This window comes from Triticum aestivum, chromosome 5D, assembly GCF_018294505.1.
Source record: "Triticum aestivum cultivar Chinese Spring chromosome 5D, IWGSC CS RefSeq v2.1, whole genome shotgun sequence".
Lineage (NCBI taxonomy): Eukaryota > Viridiplantae > Streptophyta > Magnoliopsida > Poales > Poaceae > Triticum > Triticum aestivum.
In genome coordinates, this window is record NC_057808.1 from 217,239,609 (window position 1) to 217,259,940 (window position 20,332).

The window sequence follows — 20,332 nt, forward strand, 5'->3', positions numbered from 1 at the left end:
TTGAAATGCATGATGAAATATGGTGACTGATGTGATTCAGCATGCGTGCATTAACATATATGAGGAAATAGCATGCAGAAGAACATAGCAAAAAGTATCAGACCACCATCGGGTTTAAGTTTACAACTCGATCCAATAAAGTCTTCAAAAGAATGAGAGTTGTAACTTAACAACAAATGCCCATATATAGACCCGCTTGAAGACTAACTCAAATTTCTCCCCTTTGTCATCGAATGACCAAAAGGGGTGAAAATGAGGACTAACGCCCCTGAAGAATATCATGTTGATGGAGGAGCGCCAGCGTTGTTGGGGTCGGTTGTTGTAGTAGGGCGTGCCGCAGTGTCGTCCAAATCTTCATGCTCATCAGTGTCGCGCGATGAAGAATATGATCTGGCCACCAAGGAAGGAACTTTGACTTTCTTGAATTTCTTCGCTGGTGGTTGAGACCAGTCAAAGTCCTGCTTGAAGCCCATTTGCTTCAGATCTTCTTCACCATAAAGATGAGACATAACAGCCCAGGTGTGATTGAATACTTCATGGAGGTAGAAGTGGTTCTTCTTCACTGCATTGTGTGTAGTAGTCATGTTGTGAAGAATAGAACCAAACTGCCTTTTTACCCATTTATGGTTGCGATCAACCTTCTGGTGAAGACTGAGGAGATGCTCATGATCAGTCATCACTCTGGGAGCTATGCCTTGAGGATTTTGCTTTGAGGCATTGGCGGCAGAGTCATGAGTGGCAGAGTCATCATTGGTGGAGTAAGATGCAGCTTTGTGGAACTGACCATCCAATGGACGAATGCCTTCATCAATAACAGCAGTGGCCTTGCCCTTTTCATCGGCTGAGGAAAAAGTCTGCTTAAGGACTTCAATGGGGGGCAAGTAGCTGAGATGATTTTGAAAATCAGCCTTGTAATTGATTGAAGACCTTGATCTGAGGAATCTCATAATCCAGGGAGCGTAAGGCTTCAATTCAAATGGAGATAATGCAACATTGGCCAGGGTCCTCATGAAGAAATCATGGTAGTTGACAGGAACACCATGGATGATATTGAAAAGAAGATTCTTCATGATGCCAATGACCTCTTCTTCATTAGAGTCATGGCCCTTGATTGGACTCAGAGTCTTGGTCAAGATGCGATAGACAGTCCGTGGTACATACATCAATTCCTTCATGAGGAATTTGGTCCTTGGGGCTTGACCGGGCTTCAGTGGCTTCATCAACACTTGCATATAGTGATCAGTGAGTTTAGGTTCATGATAGATACAACATGCACCTTCAAGGGGTGGACTGACAGGCAGGGCATGAAGCAATTCAGAGGCCGGTGCTTTGAAGTGAGTGTTTTCTGTCATCCAGTCCAACACCCAAGAGTTCACATCTTCAGCATTGCCTGTGATGTGCAGAGTTGCATAGAACTAAAGAATTAGCTCTTCATTCCAATCACATATATCTGTGCATAAGTTGAGCAGTCCAGCATCATGAAGAACACTGAGGACTGGCGTGAAGCAAGGCAGTGATTCCATGTCCACATGAGGAATATGCTCATGGTCGAAGGCTTTGTCCTTATCAAAAAGCAGAGAAGAATAGAAGTTTGCTTGGCTGGCAGTCCAGAAACGCTTACTTCTAATCTGTGAAGAACACATGCTCGTGGAAGAATTCACCAGCCTTGAAGTTTTGCTTCTTAGAGAAGGGATTCTTCGGCTTGGGCTGAGGAGTATCAGTCAATTGCATTACAGCCTCAGGAACCACAGGCTGAGGAATTTCAGTTGCTGCTTCAGTTGCAGCCTGGGTATTCTTTTCTTCAGCAGCATTTCATCAGCACTAGTGGCTGGAATTTCTTCATGGATGGAAGGAGTGGTGTGAGGTTCATCAGAGCCCATTTGTACTTCAGTGTGCACTAGGGACTGAGGGATTTGTTGTAGTGGCGTGAACAAAGGAGAGTTGGGGTGTTGACTTTCCCAAAAGTCATCATTCATCACAGGCGTGGTGCTCCAATGTTCACGTCTTCATCTTCTTCACTTAATTCTTCAACGTCTGCCTCTTCAGCTGTGAACTGAGGCACTGGCGATGAAACAACTGGAGTTGAAGGGATATTATCCACTTCAATTTCTTCGTCCAACTGCTTTGAAGAAGCAGCAGAAGGAACATCTTCATCAGATCCGCTTGGGATCTCATATGCTTCACCAAAAGGAACGAGTTCCTTTGATGGCATTCTTGACACAGGAATAGCATCAATGGGATTCTCAAGTGAGCTTGTCAACATCTTCATCTTCTTCGGTGCTGAAGAATTTGATGAAGCAAATGCTTTCCTCTTCTTCACTGCTGCTCGCTCTGCAGCCTTTGTTTTCTTCGCTTCTGATGCAGAAGGAAGAACTGGACTTGGTGTTGGTGCAGGAGGAGCAGAGGAAATTGGTTCATTTTCCTCAGGCACAACTGATGTAGTTGGCCTGGTTTGTTCGGTTTCTTTAGGCTCGGCGGTTGATGCCTCAGCTGGCCTGGCTTGATCTTCAGGCGCAACACTAGTGGTTGCCCTGGCAATTTCATCAGCGGCTGGAATGCAGTCATCAGCCCTGGTACTTTCTGTTTCATCAGCAGCCTGATTTTCATCAGCAATGCTGGCATGTTCTTCAGTAGGCTGAGCAGAAGCCTCAGCCTGAGGAGATTCATGTTGCGTTGGGGCTGCAACATTTGAGGTGAATCCCTTGGTCAAGTTGACGAATCTGACTTTGGCTCCAAGCCAGTCAACATAGTAGCGATCAAATTCATCACTAAGATTCTTGATCTCTGATTGTAGAGCTACAAGTTCTTCAGGTGAAAGCTTCAAAACGTTTTGCTTCAGAAAGCGCTCTTTCTTGTACTGTGCTTTCTTCACCTACCTCCCTTGTTCATATTTCCATTTTTCCTCACCAATGAAGGCAGTCAACATATGACTTTGACTAGGAATGAGGTTCATCTCAGGAAGAGGTGTGTTGGGGTCCTTGTGCCATAAGTCGATGAAGTCTAGGATCAACTTTGGATCCAGCATCAATGGCACACTACTGCCTTTGGCTCTAGCGGCCCTTTGCTATCTGTCTCTGATGATTTTGGCAAGTTCCTCATCATCAGCTTCGTCATCATCGGACGGTACTTGAAAGGCGACATGCTTCTTGTGAGGACTTGGTCTAGTGCCTCGTCTAGCAGTGGCCTTTGTCTTCAGCAAGGTGGGGCCAGTTGAGGAATGCGGAGGTGCTGAGGAACTTGCAGAGACTCCTAAGGAAATTGAGATGCCTTTTGTCCTTTGGCACGAGGCGATATGCACAGGTGCTGAGGACTTTGGAGGAGGAGATGAGGACTTTGGAGGAGCTGGAGCAGCTTGAGGAATTGGCCGTGAGGGCTTTTGAGAAGCAGTACTGGGCTTGTGAGCGGGCTTCTTAGGCATAGCCTTCTTAGGCTTCGCTAGCAGAGGCCTCAGCAGTGGCAACAGCAGAATCTTCATTGAATTTCTTCACTGCCTCTTTTGCCATTTTAGCCAACTTGGCTTGACGCTTGGCCCACTCCTTGGGGAAATCCTCACCTCTTCTGATGCTAGAGGGATTAGCAACTTGGCCAGGTGCCAATGGAGGTCTTGGGCATGGAGGGTGTACAGCGAATTTCTTCATGTACTTGGGAGTGACATAGCGATATTCCCTCCATTCTCTGGCCCATGTCCTCTCAATCCTCTGTATGCACACTTTGCGCTCATTCTTAGTTTCATGAGGAGGAGTGCAATACCCTGCATAGATGTCTTCAGGTATCTCAAAAGCATTGTTGACTTCCAATTTCTTCCCTCCCTTCTGAGGTTTCTTGCCATCAGCCATTTTCTTCAGCTGAGGATTTTGAACTATTGAGTTCTCTGACGAGGTATGTAACTTTTCTTCGAGGAACGCTGCAAATGAGTTAAGTTGATGAGAATCTAGAGATTCAGCAGCGAACATGTGTACCTGTGAACAGAGTATAGGTGCGAAGAATTTGGAGAGGTCATATGCGTTCTCAGAAGTTTTTGCAAAAAGAACAAGTTTGGGGAATTTGACCAGATGTGTCTTGAGGAATTTCACTAAGCGTTCTTTGACTTAGGTTCCAGAGTTGTATAGATTGGAAATCCACACAATTGAGGAATCTTGAAGAAAAATGTTGCTTAGGGAAACAGATCAAGAACAGATGTTTGTGAGAGGTGTTTAGAGTGTGAAGATTGAAGAATAAACACCTTTTGAAGATTTTGTAGAAATCATTAGAATCAACAAGGGCAGTAAAAGTAACTTTTAATTACCCTTGACGAAGAACACGATGAACTGAGATAGTAGATTTGAAGCTCGTCGGTTCAGATCTTCCACGCCCTAACTTGGCAGAGGAAGACAGCTACGGCGGCGGCGGAGTGAAGAAATCCGCGCCGGCGCGAGTACGACGGCGACGAGGTCGAGGCAGCGAAGCTCTTCCTCACCGGCGACAATGGAAGTAGCGGCGGCGCTAGGTTTTGAGAGCTCGAGCAAGGGAGTGAGGTCGAGCGGAGTAAAAACAAAGTGAGGAGGGTGAGGGGTATTTATAGCCAAGGTGAAAAACCGCTCGCCCGAGGAAAATGGACGAACGTGCCCTGACCCTTCTCATTCGTGTGACATGTGTCACCCACGTACAAAGAGGTGGAGATCGTGTGTGATAGTGGGTGAATAGAATAATATATCATGGAATGTGGAACGGTTTGAGCAGCAACAACCGAAAATTTAGATATGAAATTTTAATGTATCATTCGCAAATTCTTCAGCTGACAAGGACACGGTGAAGATTTTGAACGGGTTTCAAATAGAACGCACATGAAGAATTTGTGAACAAACAGGGTTGAGTTTAGCATAGAGGGGGAAGGGTCCGATCACATTCACTTAGCAGAAAAAAGCAACTTGAAGAATAGCAATAAGTGAATGCTGTAGAGGACATAAACTCATATATATATATATATAGCCAATGAAGAAAACGACGGAAACAGTGAATAATTGCAAAGTTGAAGAAATTGAACAACTGAGGAATTTCAAAAATGAAGAAAAACTCAAATTGAAGATTTTCAACTTTTGTTGGTGCGTGACCCACCGTATAAGAATGATGATTTCAGACGCCGCGTACAATTGTCGTAGGGCTCTGAGAATCAAATTCTTCGTTAATTTCTTCACACTTAGAGTGTTAGTCTTCATTGATTGAAGAAAAACGTTACTTCGTGTGTTGCACATCTAAGTCATCAATTTGCATAAGTGTTAGGATGTGTGTCCTTTTCAAAGGACATTCGAAGATTCTAAGATATTTAGCTCACACCGCAACTTGCTAAATTCTTCTCATCCAAGGGCTTTGTGAAGATATCGGCTAGCTGTTCTTCAGTCTTCACGTGCTCGATAGAGATGTCGCCCTTCAACACATGATCACGAAGAAAATGATGACGAATCTGAATGTGCTTTGTCTTCGAGTGCTGAACTGGGTTATGAGCAATCTTGATGGCACTCTCATTGTCACAGTAGAGTGGCACATTCTTCATGTTGACGCCGTAGTCCTTGAGGGTTTGCTTCATCCATAGCAATTGAGCACAGCACGAACCAGCAGCAATGTACTCAGCTTCAGCAGTAGACAGTGATACGCAGTTCTGTTTCTTCGAGGACCAACAGACCAAAGATTGTCCGAGGAAATGACATGTGACTGATGTTGACTTGCGGTCCACACGATCACCAGCATAGTCAGAGTCTGAATATCCAATGAGATCAAAAGCCGAGCCCTTGGGATACCATAATCCAAGTGTTGGAGTGTGAGCTAGATATCGAAGAATATGCTTCACAGCCTTATGGTGTGATTCCTTCGGTGTAGCTTGAAAGCGGGCACACATGCAAACACTAAGCATAATATCTGGCCTAGGTGCACATAAATACAATAAAGAACCAATCATGGAGCGGTATACCTTTTGATCGAAGTCAATACCATTTTCATCAGTGCATAGATGGCCATTTGTGGGCATAGGGATTTTGACGCCTTTGCAATCTTGCATGCCGAATTTCCTCAGTACATCCTTGAGGTATTTCTCCTGAGATATGAATATGCCATTGCGCTGTTGACGAATTTGAAGACCTAAGAAGAATTTCAATTCTCCCATCATAGACATTTGATATTCTTCACTCATCATATAGGCAAATTCATCACTGTAACGTTGGTCAGTACAGCCAAAGATAATATCATCAACATATATTTGGCACACGAATAATTCATCATCATAGGTTTTGGTGAAAAGAGTTGGGTCAAGTGAACCGGGTTTGAAGCCTTTCTTCATGAGGAATTCCTTCAAAGTATCATACCACGCCCGAGGGGCCTGCTTGAGGCCATAGAGGGCCTTATTGAGTCTGAAGACTTTGTCAGGATGCTTTGGATCTTCAAAACCTGGGGGTTGAGCAACATATACTTCTTCCTCAAGCTTACCATTGAGGAATGCACTTTTCACATCCATTTGATATAAGATGATATTATGATGGTTAGCATAAGCAAGTAATATGCGAATAGCCTCAAGTCTAGCAACAGGTGCAAAAGTTTCATCGAAATCAATTCCTTCAACCTGTGTGTAGCCTTGAGCTACAAGCCGTGCCTTATTCCTCACCACAAGGCCATTTTCATCTTGCTTGTTGCGGTAGATCCACTTTGTGCCGATGATATTGTGCTTGCGAGGGTCTGGTCGCTTGACAAGTTCCCAGACGTTGTTGAGCTCGAACTGATGTAATTCCTCTTGCATAGCTTGAATCCACTCAGGCTCCAGAAATGCTTCATCTACCTTAGTGGGCTCTGTGATAGAGACGAAAGCAAAGTGCCCACAAAAGTTAGACAAATGTGAAGCTTTTGAGCGTATGAGAGGACCTGGTGCGTTGATGTCGCTGATGATTTTCTCAATCTGCACTTCATTTGCAACGCGAGGATGAGCGGGTTGGCGACGAGGAATTGGATCAGCATTTTCTTCAGACCATTTTCCTCAGGTGCACCAGCATGATGTTCTTCACGTTCTGGAATGACTTCTTCAGCAGATTCTTCGGTAGGAATGACATCCTCAGTAGCCTTGAACTTGATGGTTTCCACAGGAGACTGTTCATCTAGCACAGGAGGTAGGTGCTCTCTTTGCGAGCCATTAGTTTCATCGAACCGCACATCTACAGTTTCAACAACCTTGTAGTGAACATTGTTGAAGACTGTGTAGGTGTGCGAGTCCTTTCCGTAACCAAGCATAAAACCTTCATGTGCTTTCGGTGCAAATTTAGAATTGTGATGAGGATCTCTAATCCAACATTTAGCACGGAAGACTTTGAAATAACTCACATTGGGTTTCTTGTCAGTGAGGAGTTCATATGCAGTCTTCTTGAAGAATTTGTGAAGATATACCCTGTTGATGATGTGGCACGCAGTATCAATTGCCTCAATCCAGAAATGACGAGGCGTCTTGTATTCATCAAGCATAGTGCGAGCCATCTCAACAAGAGTCATGTTCTTGCGCTCCACGACGCCATTCTGCTGAGGATTATAAGGAGCAGATAACTCATGAGTAATACCAAGTTCATCAAGATAGTCATCAAGACCAGTATTCTTGAACTCAGTTCCATTGTCACTTCTAATGTGCTTGATCTTCACACCAAAGTTGGTTGAAGCCCTCGAGGAAAATCGTTTGAAGACTTCCTGCACTTCACGTTTGTAAGTGACGATATGTACCCATGTGTAACGAGAGTAATCATCAACAATAACAAAGCCATATAGAGATGCTTCATTGGTGAATGCAGAATAATGATTAGGACCAAAGAGATCCATGTGAAGCAATTCAAATGGTCGAGTGGTAGTCATGATAGTCTTCGTTGGATGCTTGGCCTTGGTCATGTTTCAAGCTTCACAGGCTCCGCACAAGTGATCCTTGAGGAATTTGACATTCTCAATGCCAATGACATGCTTCTTCTTCGCGAGCGTGTGCAAGTTCCTCATGCCAGCATGACCAAGTCGTCGATGCCATAGCCAGCCTTCTGAAGCTTTTGCAAGTAGACATATAGCTGGTTGTGGTCCTGTAGAGAAATCAACAATATACAGATCTCCTCTCCTAAAGCCTTCGAAGACTTTGGAATGGTCAGCTTCCATGATCACAACACAATGATACTTGCCAAAGATAACAACCATATCAAGATCACAAAGCATTGAGACTGACATGAGGTTGAATCCTAAGGACTCGACAAGCATGACTTTGTCCATGTGTCGATCCTTTGAGATCGCAACCTTACCTAGACCCAATACCTTGCTTTTTCCTTTGTCAGCGTAGGTGATATGCTTCAGATGCGATGGAGATAAGGGAGCGTCCATCAATAGATTCTTGTCACTGGTCATGTGATTTGTACATCCACTATCGAGGACCCACTCAGTGGCTTTGGGTTGATCATCCTGCAGATGAATTAGTGCAGCTTACGAACTCATATACTTCATCAGTGAAGAATATGACATCAAATTCATCAGATCAATTTCATCAAGCAATAGAACAGATAAAGCAGTATGAGGACGTGAGAAATGAAAATTCATTTCTTCATGATTAGCTTGCGTCCTTTCAAGCAAATTCAGGTCTCCAGCAAATTCTTCAGACGTTTAAGTACGTCTGGAGACCTGACCCTGCATAAGAGATTAGTTCTTTTTCTTCACCACCCACATCTGAAGGGGTGGCAAAGAGTTCATCATTCTGCGAGCTCCATAAGAGAAGGGTGGCATAGAAGCCAGTCCACTTCGTTTCACATAAGAGGAGTTAGGGTAAGCATATGAATAAGCAGAGAAATTCTTCGAGGACTTATGAACATAATGGTTAGAAGAATAATGCTCATATTCATAGCCCTTAGATCTTCCCTGCGAAACAGAAGTGTTAGCACGATCATGTTCATATGAGGACTTTGATCCTTTTGAGGAATTTGATCCATGTGAGGAATTCGGTCCGTATGAGGACTTGGATCCATATGAAGAATTTGGTCCATATGAAGAATTTGATCTGGGGTTCCTATTCTTCACAGGTGGTGTCATGATGACATTCACCTGAAGACTTTCAAGGCACCTTTTGGGAACCCAGATTTTCTTCATAGGGGTCCATTCCTGCAGTTAGTGCCAACATATCTAGCAAATACTTCACCATTCTGATTTTTGAACAGCTTATAGTTTGAGTCAAATGACTCATCAGAAGAATGAGGAGATTCACATGTAAAGCCAGATAGAGTAGATGGATCTACTGAAGGTCCCTTTGCAGCAACCCATGAGGTTTTGGGATACTGCTCAGGCTTCCAGTATGTTCCATCAGCATTGAGTTTCCTCTCAAAGGAAATACCCTCTTTCCTAGGGTTCATGTTGAGGATCTGCTTTTTAAGCACATCACAAAGAGCCTGATGCCCTTTGAGGCTTTTGTACATGCCTATCATATACAATTCCTTCAGCCCTGCATTGTCAGTGATACTAGCAATATCCTCAGATGAGGAATTAGTGATAGTAGAGACAGGTGAAGAATTTGTAGCAGTAGAAGCATTTGAACATTCAGGTGAAGAATTAGTAGATTCACGTTCAATGCACTTCAAACATGGAGAAATAAATTCTTCCTGAGCAGCGCTGATTTGTTGAGCTAGTAATGAATCACGCTCCTTCTGAAGATCTTCATAACTCACCCTTAGCTTCTCAAGATCTTGCTTTCTTTGAAGAAATTCATAAGAAAGCTTCTCATGATCAGATAAGAGAGTGTTATGATGACTTTGAAGGTTGTCAAACTTAGACTGAAGTCTCTGAAGATTTTCAGTCAAAGTTTTAGTGCGATCCATTTCTTCACCCAACATATCATCACTCTCATTAAGCATTTTAACCTTTTCCAGAGCTCTTTGCTGTTTAGTGGCAAGGGAAGCAAGTTTGGTGTAGCTGGGTCCAAATTCATCACCAGATTCATCATCGCTTGACTCAGACAGGTAGCATTCAGTTACCTTAGCACTTTTTGCCATAAGGCATGGTGCAGAGGATGATGATTCTGACTCGAAAGTCATAGCCTTGCGCGATACCTTAAAATCCTCAACCCAGGGATCACGATCAGTTCTATGACCTTCATAGACCTCAGAGAGTCGGTCCCAGATAAGCTTCACATGGCTGAGATGCATAATGTTCCTGAACTGATTTTGAGACAGACAGGAGCAGATGATGTCCTTCGTCGTGAGGTTGAGAAGAGTGTACTTGCGAATGTCATCAGCCTCCGCCATCTTGCACAGATCAGTAAGACCAATCTCAGTGACGGTCCACAGCTTGCTGTTCATCACCATGAGTCGCTTCTTCATCATGGCCTTCCACTTGGGATAATCATGACCGTCAAAGATGGGGCATGACACAGTCTTCATACCTGCGGTCGACATAACTAAAACTCCAGGCGGTTAAACTAAAATCACACAGAACAAGGGAGTACCTTGCTCTGATACCAATTGAAAGTGCATTAAGTCGACTAGAGGGGGGGTGAATAGGCGATTTTCATGAATTCTTCACTGGGGAATTTCAGGGTGAGGAAATTCCTAAGCGAAGAACTACTTGCAGCAGAATAAGTACTCAGATGAAGACATAACATAACATAAGCACAGTCATCATGAAGAAATGAAAACAAGCACAGAGTACAGAAAGCGTAAACATGGGATTAACAGGATGAAGACAAACAGAATGAAGGAATTGAACTGAGGAAATTGAGAAAGTCTTCAGTCAAAGTCCTCAAACAGGTATGAACAAGCACACAACACGGTAATGAGGAAATGGAAGGGTTGAGGAAATAGAACCAGCTAGCTCTGTGAAGACAATGATTTGGTAGACCAGTTCCAACTGTTGTGATAGTTGTCCGTCTGGTTGGAGCGGCTAGGTATTTAAACCCGAGGACACACAGTCCCAGACACAAAGTCCTCACCGTATTCTCCTTGAGCTAAGGTCACACAGACCTCGCCCAATCACTCATGGTAAGTTTTCAGGTGACTTCCAAACCTTCACAAACTCGGTCACTCGGTGATCCATAATTTCCTCTTGGATGCTCTAGACCATGACGCCTAACCGTCTGGAAGATGCACATTCTTCAAAGGTAACAAGCGTCGGATCCACGCAGGATCAATCTCTTCAGTGATGCTCAATCACTTTGGGTTTTAGGTGTTTGGGTTTGGGTCTTCCTCACTTGATGATTTTCGCTCAAAGTCCTCGGAGGATGGGATGCTCTCAATGAAAAGTTTCAGTTTCTCTCGGAGCAGCCAACAAGCTAGTGGTTGAAGGGAGTGGCTATTTATAGCCTAGGGAGCAGCCCGACATGATATGACATAAATACCCTTCAATGATATGATCGTTAGGTGGATAAGATATTTTGGGACAGCTAGCGCATAGCACAACAACGGTCGGAAATTTGACTATCAAATTCCTCAGGGCTATCATGTTCCTCACTTGTAGGCAATTTGCACTGGCGAATTCCTACCTCCTCAGTCAGAACAAATTCCTCAGAGACCAGAAGAACTTCGTCTCTGTCACTGAAGAAATTGACTGAACTACATGAGATTTACAATGGCTTCACTCGAAAGGATTGGTAGGTATAGGATCTTGAGATGAGCATCACTTGGAAACTTTTCCTTAGTTTTTCCTCGACCCCCTTTAACAGTACGGTGTTTCCTATGGCTCAAGAAAGAGAAAATGAAACTATGAAAACATAAGTCTTCACGCTTCACGTTCCTCGCATGAATATCAAGTCTTCATGGTCACACCAATTTCTTCACTTTCAAAGTCTTCAGAAATCCAAAGTCTTCAGTTGAAGACATTCATTTTCAGGGGTCAACTTTCTCTGCAAATATCAAACTCCTCATAGACTTATAGACCTGTGTACACTCACGAACGCATCAGTCCCTTAACCTATAAGTCTTCAATACACCAAAATCAGTAAGGGGCACTAGATGCACTTACAGATCGGCCTCAACAGCTTCAGGCCAGGAGAGCTCCGCTTCGAGCGGGGGCCAGACCCCACCTCTGTCTGGACACATCATGACTGCAGAGGACCTATCCTCGACCTTTGAGGCAGAATCAGGAGGCAGAAGCCAAGAGTCAATCTCAGCGAACCTTCCCTTCACGACGCTCACATGGCCTTGAGCGCTTATTACAAAGCGGCAGCCAACGGCCAGGGGTCACCCCCAGCCCAAAGCAGCTCGATCTCGAACCCCGACGGGGAAGCCACAAGCAAGAACCAAAGCCCGTCCTTGACCTCCAGTGTCGGTCCGGATCCCTTCAAGGATCCGACTCCACATCTCGAGCTTAGCACGGCTAGCGGATATCAAGGACCGACCAGGAGGACCTGCCCTCCGCCTTCCATCATCAACCCTTCGAGATGTACCATAGGGAATTTTGCGTCCCACCCACCAACCATTTGGTAGCCACTATCGATGATTTAACCGATATGCTAGACTATAATTCGGAGAATGCCGAATACATGGACGAGGAGGACGTAGCCACGACCAATGTCGATGTTCCCCCCTCCCTCCCCCCCCCCCGTCACCGTCCGTTGGTCAGCCACATCCACCTACGACATTTACTGAAGGAAATATGCCCTAGAGGCAATAATAAAGTTATTATTTATTTCCTTATATCATGATAAATGTTTATTATTCATGCTAGAATTGTATTAACCGGAAACATAATACTTGTGTGAATACATAGACAAACAGAGTGTCACTAGTATGCCTCTACTTGACTAGCTCGTTGATCAAAGATGGTTATGTTTCCTAGCCATAGACATGGGTTGTCATTTGATTAACGGGATCACATCATTAGGAGAATGATGTGATTGACTTGACCCATTCCATTAGCTTAGCACTCGATCGTTTAGTATGTTGCTATTGCTTTCTTCATGACTTATACATGTTCCTATGACTATGAGATTATGCAACTCCCGTTTATCGGAGGAACACTTTGTGTGCTACCAAACGTCACAACGTAACTGGGTGATTATAAAGGTGCTCTACAGGTGTCTCCGAAGGTACTTGTTGGGTTGGCGTATTTCGAGATTAGGATTTGTCACTCTGATTGTCAGAGAGGTATCTCTGGGCCCACTCGGTAATGCACATCACTTAAGCCTTGCAAGCATTGCAACTAATGAGTTAGTTGTGGGATGATGTATTACAGAACGAGTAAATAGACTTGCCGGTAACGAGATTGAACTAGGTATTGAGATACCAACGATCGAATCTCGGGCAAGTAACATACCGATGACAAAGGGAACAACGTATGTTGTTATGCGGTCTGACCGATAAAGATCTTCGTAGAATATGTGGGAGCCAATATGAGCATCTAGGTTCCGCTATTGGTTATTGACCGGAGACGTGTCTCGGTCATGTCTACATAGTTCTCGAACCCATAGGGTCCGCACGCTTAAAGTTTCGATGACGGTTATATTATGAGTTTATGAGTTTTGATGTACCGAAGGTAGTTCGGAGTCCCGAATGTGATCACGGACATGACGAGGAGTCTCGAAATGGTCGAGACATGAAGATTGATATATTGGAAGCCTATATTTGGATACCGGAAGTGTTCCGGGTGAAATCGGGATTTTACCGGAGTACCGGAGGGGTTACCGGAACCCCCCGGGGGTTTAATGGGCCATAGTGGGCCTTAGTGGAGAAGAGGAGAGGCGGCTAGGGTAGGGCCGCGCGCCCCTCTCCCTCTAGTCCGAATAGGACAAGGAGAGGGGGGCGGCCCCCCCTTTCCTTCCTCTCTCCCTCCTCTTTCCCCCTTCTCCTAATCCAACAAGGAAAGGGAGGGAGTCCTACTCCCGATGGGAGTAGGACTCCTCCTGGCGCGCCCCTCTCCTGGCCGGCCGCCTCTCCCCCTTGCTCCTTTATATACGGGGGCATGGGGGCACCCCAAAGACACAACAATTGATTTGATCTTTTAGCCGTGTGCGGTGCCCTCCTCCACCATAGTCCACCTCGATAATACTGTAGCGGTGCTTAGGCGAAGCCCTGCGTCGGTAGAACATCATCATCGTCACCACGCCGTCGTGCTGACGAAACTCTCCCTCAACACTCGGCTGGATCGGAGTTCGAGGGACGTCATCGGGCTGAACGTGTACTGAACTCGGAGGTGCCGTGCGTTCGGTACTTGATCGGTCAGATCGTGAAGACGTACGACTACATCAACCGCGTTGTGCTAAACGCTTCCGCTTTCGGTCTACGAGGGTACGTGGACAACACTCTCCCCTCTCGTTGCTATGCATCACCATGATCTTGCGTGTGCGTAGGATTTTTTTTTGAAATTACTACGTTCCCCAACATTTACATGGTCGATACCCACAAGGACGGCGGCGACACTCCTAATCAGGACCGAGGCAAGCCCAGAGATGAGCCGCCCAAACGCCAAAAATAGCGCCGTCTATCAAAGCCACGTCAAAGCCATGCGAGCAACATGGACTCTGCGGAGAATGGCACCATAAATAATACGGACGACCTCGCTGGAGACGCAGCCAACGAACATCATCAGGATGACCCCGCGGGGCAGGAGGACCCGCTCAATCCAGAAAACCCCAACGACTCCGAGGATAGCAATTACCTCCCACTTTCTGAAGAGGAGGTCAGTCTCGGGGATGACGATTTCATCGTCCCCGAAGACCCTCTGGAGCAGGAACGGTTCAAGCGGAGGCTTTTAGCCACCGCCTGTAGCCTAAAGAAACAAAAACGCAAAATCAAGGCCGAACAGGACACCTCAACGACCGATGGACTAAAGTGCTAGTTGCCGAAGAAGGGTATGGCCGCGAACAACCAACGAAAAGTTATCCCAAGCGAAGACTACTGCCGCAGTTCGACGACGAGGCCGTAGAGCCAAGACGTCCGACATACACAAGCGACAAACAGCCGGACCGCCCCCCTGGAGGGCGGGACAGAGAAGCTGACGAACTCGAACACCTAGCCGCCCCACCTCGCCGTCACGGCAAGGATCAAGTGCGGCCCACTTACGAGTATGACCTCCGCCACAACCTAGATGCTCGAGGAGGTCGTACCAGGTCCATCTACGGACCCAGAGAAGGCCCGCCTGCTTACGGGGAAGGATACTACGATCGGGTAAACCGAAACGATAGAATCCGGGAGCAGCAGCAGATTCGGAGGGCCGAAGACCTCCGACGCGATGTAGCCCGAGTTCGGGACGCCACACACCCCTTATGCTTCACAAAGAGGGTAATACAACACCAATTCCCGGAAGACTTCAAGCCCGAGAACATCGAATCATACGACGGAACCACAGATCCACGAGGACTCTTCGCCCGTCGTGACAGCCTTAGTGAGGAGGGGCTTCTACTCCTCGTCATCCGAGGAGATGGGCTCTGGCTTCATCTTGGAGGGAGCGGTCAATGCCAATGGGCCTGTGTAACGCAGTGGGCGGCGCCAGGAGCCAAAGCTCCCTCCGGATCCAGAGGGGTGTGCGGAGAATCAGTTTGAGCCGTCGGATTTGTCAATCACGACGCCCGAAACTGGAGGTTTGCGGATTTGTGGAGAGAAGAGGCGGCGGCGTAATGTTGTAGGGTTTGCGTCAGCGGTCGGTCGACTTAAATAGCCGGGGCAGATGGACCAGCTTTGCTTTAGTGCGGGCAACGACCGGAGTAGGCTACTAGGTCGCTGCACCGGCATGAATGTGACATGGCAAGTAGAGCGAGGGTTCTGGAGCGAAGGAATGATTTTTTGACATGGGCCCGCGTTGTGGGAAGCTAATATCAAGACCACCGCAAACTTTTCTTTACAGCGTGTTTGTTTGGAGGGAGTTGTTGATGGGGAATGGGAGTTTAAGGTCCATGGGAGTTAAATTCCTTTGATTGGCTCAGGTAAATGGGAGTTAGGATGGGAAGAGGAAGGGGAATTAAGAGGTCCAACTCCCTTCAATCTCTTCCCTGGGAGGACTAGGTAATTAAGCGTGGGAGTGGGAATTGACGTAAAATGAAAAAACTGTTCGCTCACGTCCTATTGTTTAACGGTTGATGAAGCGCTCACTTTTCTAATCCAAACTCGCGTATCATCAACAATTCCCAGTCCTGTAACTCCCTGTAGAATTCCCACCGATAATTACTACCACACACCAAACATGGGAATGGGACTAATAATCTACTTCCCAAGTCTAATTTCTTCACAAATTCCCCCTCGTAAATTCCCATGCCCAATCCCTCAAGCTGCCAAACACGCTGTTATTGATTTTGGATGTGCAGACCGGTCCGAATAATTTTGACGAGTGCTTTTGTATTAGAAAGATGGAAAAAAAAGTCTGGACTGTGCGATGCCCTACATCTGGGAGCGATTTGGCGATCCGCGTCGCCTTATTATGGCGTGATGGTTCCATAACAGCAAACATCCTACTCGATACTCGATAGCTCTCAGATCCCCCGCCCCTTACCCCTACCCTCAGCAACGCGGAGGCGACCTCGCGATGCCGCCGCCGCCGCACCCAAACGGGGGCAAAGTGACGCCGAACCTGGCCATGGACGCCGAGGGCACGCGCCTGCTTAACCTCACCGTCCTGCAGCGCCTCGACCCCGCCGTCGAAGACATCCTCATCACTGCCGCGCACGTCACGCTCTACGACTTCAACATCGACCTCAACCAGTGGGTGAGGGCTCCTCTCTCGTCCGATGCCTTTGCTGCACTCGACCACGATCCGATCCGATCTGATTTTATTTCTGTTTCGTGCAGAGCCGGAAGGACGTGGAGGGATCGCTCTTCGTGGTTAAGAGGTGAGGCAGATTGGGGAAAACGTGTTTTGGGTTTATATGTGGGTTTTGTGCGCGTGTAGCAGCTAATTGTATCAGGATTGTGTTGGATTTCGTGTAGGAACTCACAGCCGAGGTTCCAGTTCATCGTCATGAACAGGCGCAATACGGGTACGTGCATCTTTGATCTTGGTTGATATCTTGTAGTACACTGGGTACTTCAAATAGGATAGAGATCACGACGGAACATTTTTTTGTGGCAGTGGTTCCTAAATCTTAAGATTGACTTGTGTTAAGTATTAGACCATTGTTGATGGAGTAATGCAGTAGTTACATGAAAATTACTTGGTTATAGTATGTTGGTTGCTTCAAACTAATTTGGGCGGCCCTGAAAAATTGCGTTTTTTTATCATCGATGCCGAGCCACATTGAAAAACCAATAATTAGATTTTTATGACACTGCTTTTATTCAGCCTGATAGTTAACTCTTCAGTGATATGGTTACAAGGGATCAGAGATGATCTTAGAGTTGCCAAAAAAGAAAGTAGAGATGATCTTAGAAAGTTTAGGATCTTGCAGTAGCTCTATGGCTCCATACAAGTCTGACGGGGCCTGGAGCACTAATTCTTGGTCAATGGATCCACTGGAGAAAGCTGATAGATATCAAGATAGTATCGATCTAAATTCTTGTTACGTTTTAGATTTAGTATAGAGAAAAGATGTGAACTGTCACATACACACAAAACAGATGCCCATGTGAACACACTCTGAAAGGTTCGTCATTCATGTCTATGAGCAGCCATATCTTTTGGGGTTTGGCGTTCGGTTTCTCACTGTAGTAAGATAGGTGTGTTTTCATGATTTGTTAAGGTTGTTAGAGTGTAGTCATAGACTGACAACTGCTAAGCTTGTGTGGATGCTAGTTTTTAAATGGTATGCAGTAAAATGATTGGCCTATGAAAAGATCGTGTTCTATACTTGCCAGATAATCTCGTGGAGGATTTGTTGAGTGATTTTGAATACGAACTCCAGCCTCCATATTTGTTGTATCGGAATGCCACACAGGAAGTAAATGGCATTTGGTTTTATAACCAACAGGAGTGCGAAGCTGTTGCTAGTCTGTTTGGAAGGTAAAGCCCCCACACCCCCTGTCAGTGCCTTATTTTATTTTTTGTAAGGTGTGTAGTCAATGTACCTGATGACCCGACTTTTGATATCTTCGGTACCAATATATTTAGTAGTGTTCAGATCATGTGCACACAATGTATATAGTTTGGCAAACACCAAATATATATTGTAAAAACAAGTGGTCAAAGTTCTATTTTTTAATACCATCCAAACATTAAAAAAAATGACATCTTAAGGAAACCGGAGGAAGAATTGGACTTCGGAAGTTTTGTTTACTCTGTAGCTGAAACTGTTGAATATTTGAACTTCCTAACTAAGTACTGCCGAATACTCTATTTGCATTTAGGCATTGAACTGCTTAAGTAGTCCTTATAGTATGGGATCGTTTGAACTATTTGTTGTCTTAAGTATGCATTCACCAATTTCTAAATCAGTAGTTGCAATAAATGATTCTGTCCTATCGGCAGGAATTAGTACACAATATAGCTGTGGTTTGCTGCTATTCATCTTGCAGTAATTTTTTTTGTTTCAATCCTTTTCGTGCAGGATACTGAATGCTTATGCGAAAGTGCCCCCAAAGCCGAAAGTGCCATCCATAAAAAGGTTCTCTCCTGTACTTGTGAACTTAAACTTGTTTCATCTCTTGAATTCATTTGTCCATTTATCGTATTCGAGCTTTGTTTGAGTTTTGTATTAAATGTACTTCTGCTGAATCATTTTGGTGCGCGACAGTGAGTTTGAGGAATTAGAGGCTGTTCCTACATCCTCTGCCATAGATGGTCCCCTTGAACCTCCTCCATCATCTACCGCTGTAGTTTCTGATACCCCTGATGAATCGTTTGCCAGCTATTTCAGTGTAAGTTCTCTCTGAACTTTATCATTGTTTCATTCTAATTTGTTTTTTACACTGTCATGCGACAGTACATATTTGCAATAGTTTGGTCATGGTCGGGGGTTAACTCCATCCTAACACAACTCATTCCTCATTTATTATTTTTTGTTTGAGAACATGATATGAGGTTGGTTCACCACCACCTCATCCCTCAGATGCAAATGCTAGTAAAGAAAGAGGAATGCATGATCCTGGAAACTGCCCCTAAATTTCCTTGCTTAAGATAGTGTATCTTCATTTATCTGGTTTGTGAATTCATTGTCCATTGTGGTTCTTAGTTATAAATGTATACCAGTGCTATGCTTTTTGCTGGTTACAGTTCTATATATGGTACTTCCACTGTACTGCCATTCATAGTGTCAAACGCGCCTGTTGAATTCTATCTGGACAAAACTTACAGGGTGTTGCTAACGTTGGGAATGTACCAACTGCACCAATGACTGGAAGAGCTCACCCACCTGCTGAGTCTGTTGCATCATCCCACGTACCAATGATAATTTCATCTGCTGCTCCAACACATCAGATGAGTGCTTCATCAGCTCCACCACTGCCCCTCCACACTAATGCACATGCTGGCCGCTCGACAGACCTTGTAACTCCGGCGTTCTTTGTGCCTCCGTCATCCTCTTCCACATCTTTGGTGCAACCGGTTTCATCCTTGATGCCTACAGCGCCACCTCTTCATCCTGCTTCCACATCCAGCCAACGTCCACCATATGGTACCCCACTTCTTCAACCCTTTCCACCACCAACTCCTCCTGCATCCCTTACCCCTGCACACAATGATGGACCTATTATTTCGAGGGATAAAGTTAAGGATGCCCTCCAGAGACTTGTTCAGGTATGTTCTGCATTGAAAGAAAAAACAAGTTGTAATCTTTGTGCTTTTATTTGCTTTTAACACTTCTTCTATTGCCTAACAGAGCGACGAGTTCATCGATTTAATCCACCGGGAGTTGCTGAATGCTTGCAAGTCCTTGTGAAGTTTCTGTCTGTGACAAACATGAAAGGAGTGCTTCTGTTTGTGAGTTTTGTATGCCTCTTAGCCTTTAGTCCTCAAACTACTGTATAGCTCTGTCCTAATGCGTTGATGTAGAGTCCTTCACTCCTTGATAGCAATGGTCGCTAGTATATCGCGGTATCCCTTGTTTCCAATATCTTTGTTGTCGTACAGTATATTTATGTAATTGAAAACACCGAGATGAAACAGGTTATGTGACAGACAGTGCACCATAACAGTTATGTACCATATTTTTCGTTTAACAGGTAGTATTTCATATGGTTTATTCTTTGCGTTGCCCCTGGTTTTGCTATGGGACTCCCAAGCAAAACAGGCAATGTGGTTCTCTATGGCATTGCTTGGCACTCAAAGCTTTTACAACGTAATGCATGGACGAACGTTTGAAGAACGGTGAGCAGATGGTAGGCTAGATATTTCGGGAATAGATGGCCGGGTTGAATTTGGCTCAAAGGGGCAAATATCCGCTACATAGAACTGAAGCAGAATCGAAACGTGGTGAACTGAAGCAACAACATTCCCAATCGGATCTTGCTGCAAGTGAGCC

General features: G+C 45.2%; 1 protein-coding gene across 1 annotated transcript; it reads left to right on the forward strand.

Annotated features, from left to right (window-relative positions):
• The first annotated feature begins 16,340 nt into the window (after positions 1-16,340).
• LOC123120140 (mRNA-decapping enzyme-like protein) lies at positions 16,341-20,053 on the forward strand. The gene is made up of 8 exons (XM_044540154.1): positions 16,341-16,647; positions 16,731-16,771; positions 16,869-16,918; positions 17,733-17,877; positions 18,422-18,478; positions 18,608-18,731; positions 19,168-19,608; positions 19,691-20,053. Exons 1-8 carry the CDS (start codon positions 16,468-16,470, stop codon positions 19,748-19,750), a joined length of 1,098 nt encoding a protein of 365 aa, XP_044396089.1. The 5' UTR covers positions 16,341-16,467; the 3' UTR covers positions 19,751-20,053.
• The last annotated feature ends 279 nt before the right edge of the window (positions 20,054-20,332 follow it).

What these genes read in the sequence shown, in the direction of transcription:
- LOC123120140 (XM_044540154.1), top strand. Translation starts at nt 16,468, where the DNA reads ATGCCGCCGCCGCCGCACCCAAACGGGGGCAAAGTGACGCCGAACCTG. An exon ending in TCGCTCTTCGTGGTTAAGAG is followed by an intron (nt 16,772 to 16,868) that starts GTGAGGCAGATT and finishes GATTTCGTGTAG; the next exon opens with GAACTCACAGCCGAGGTTCC. An exon ending in CCCTCCAGAGACTTGTTCAG is followed by an intron (nt 19,609 to 19,690) that starts GTATGTTCTGCA and finishes ATTGCCTAACAG; the next exon opens with AGCGACGAGTTCATCGATTT.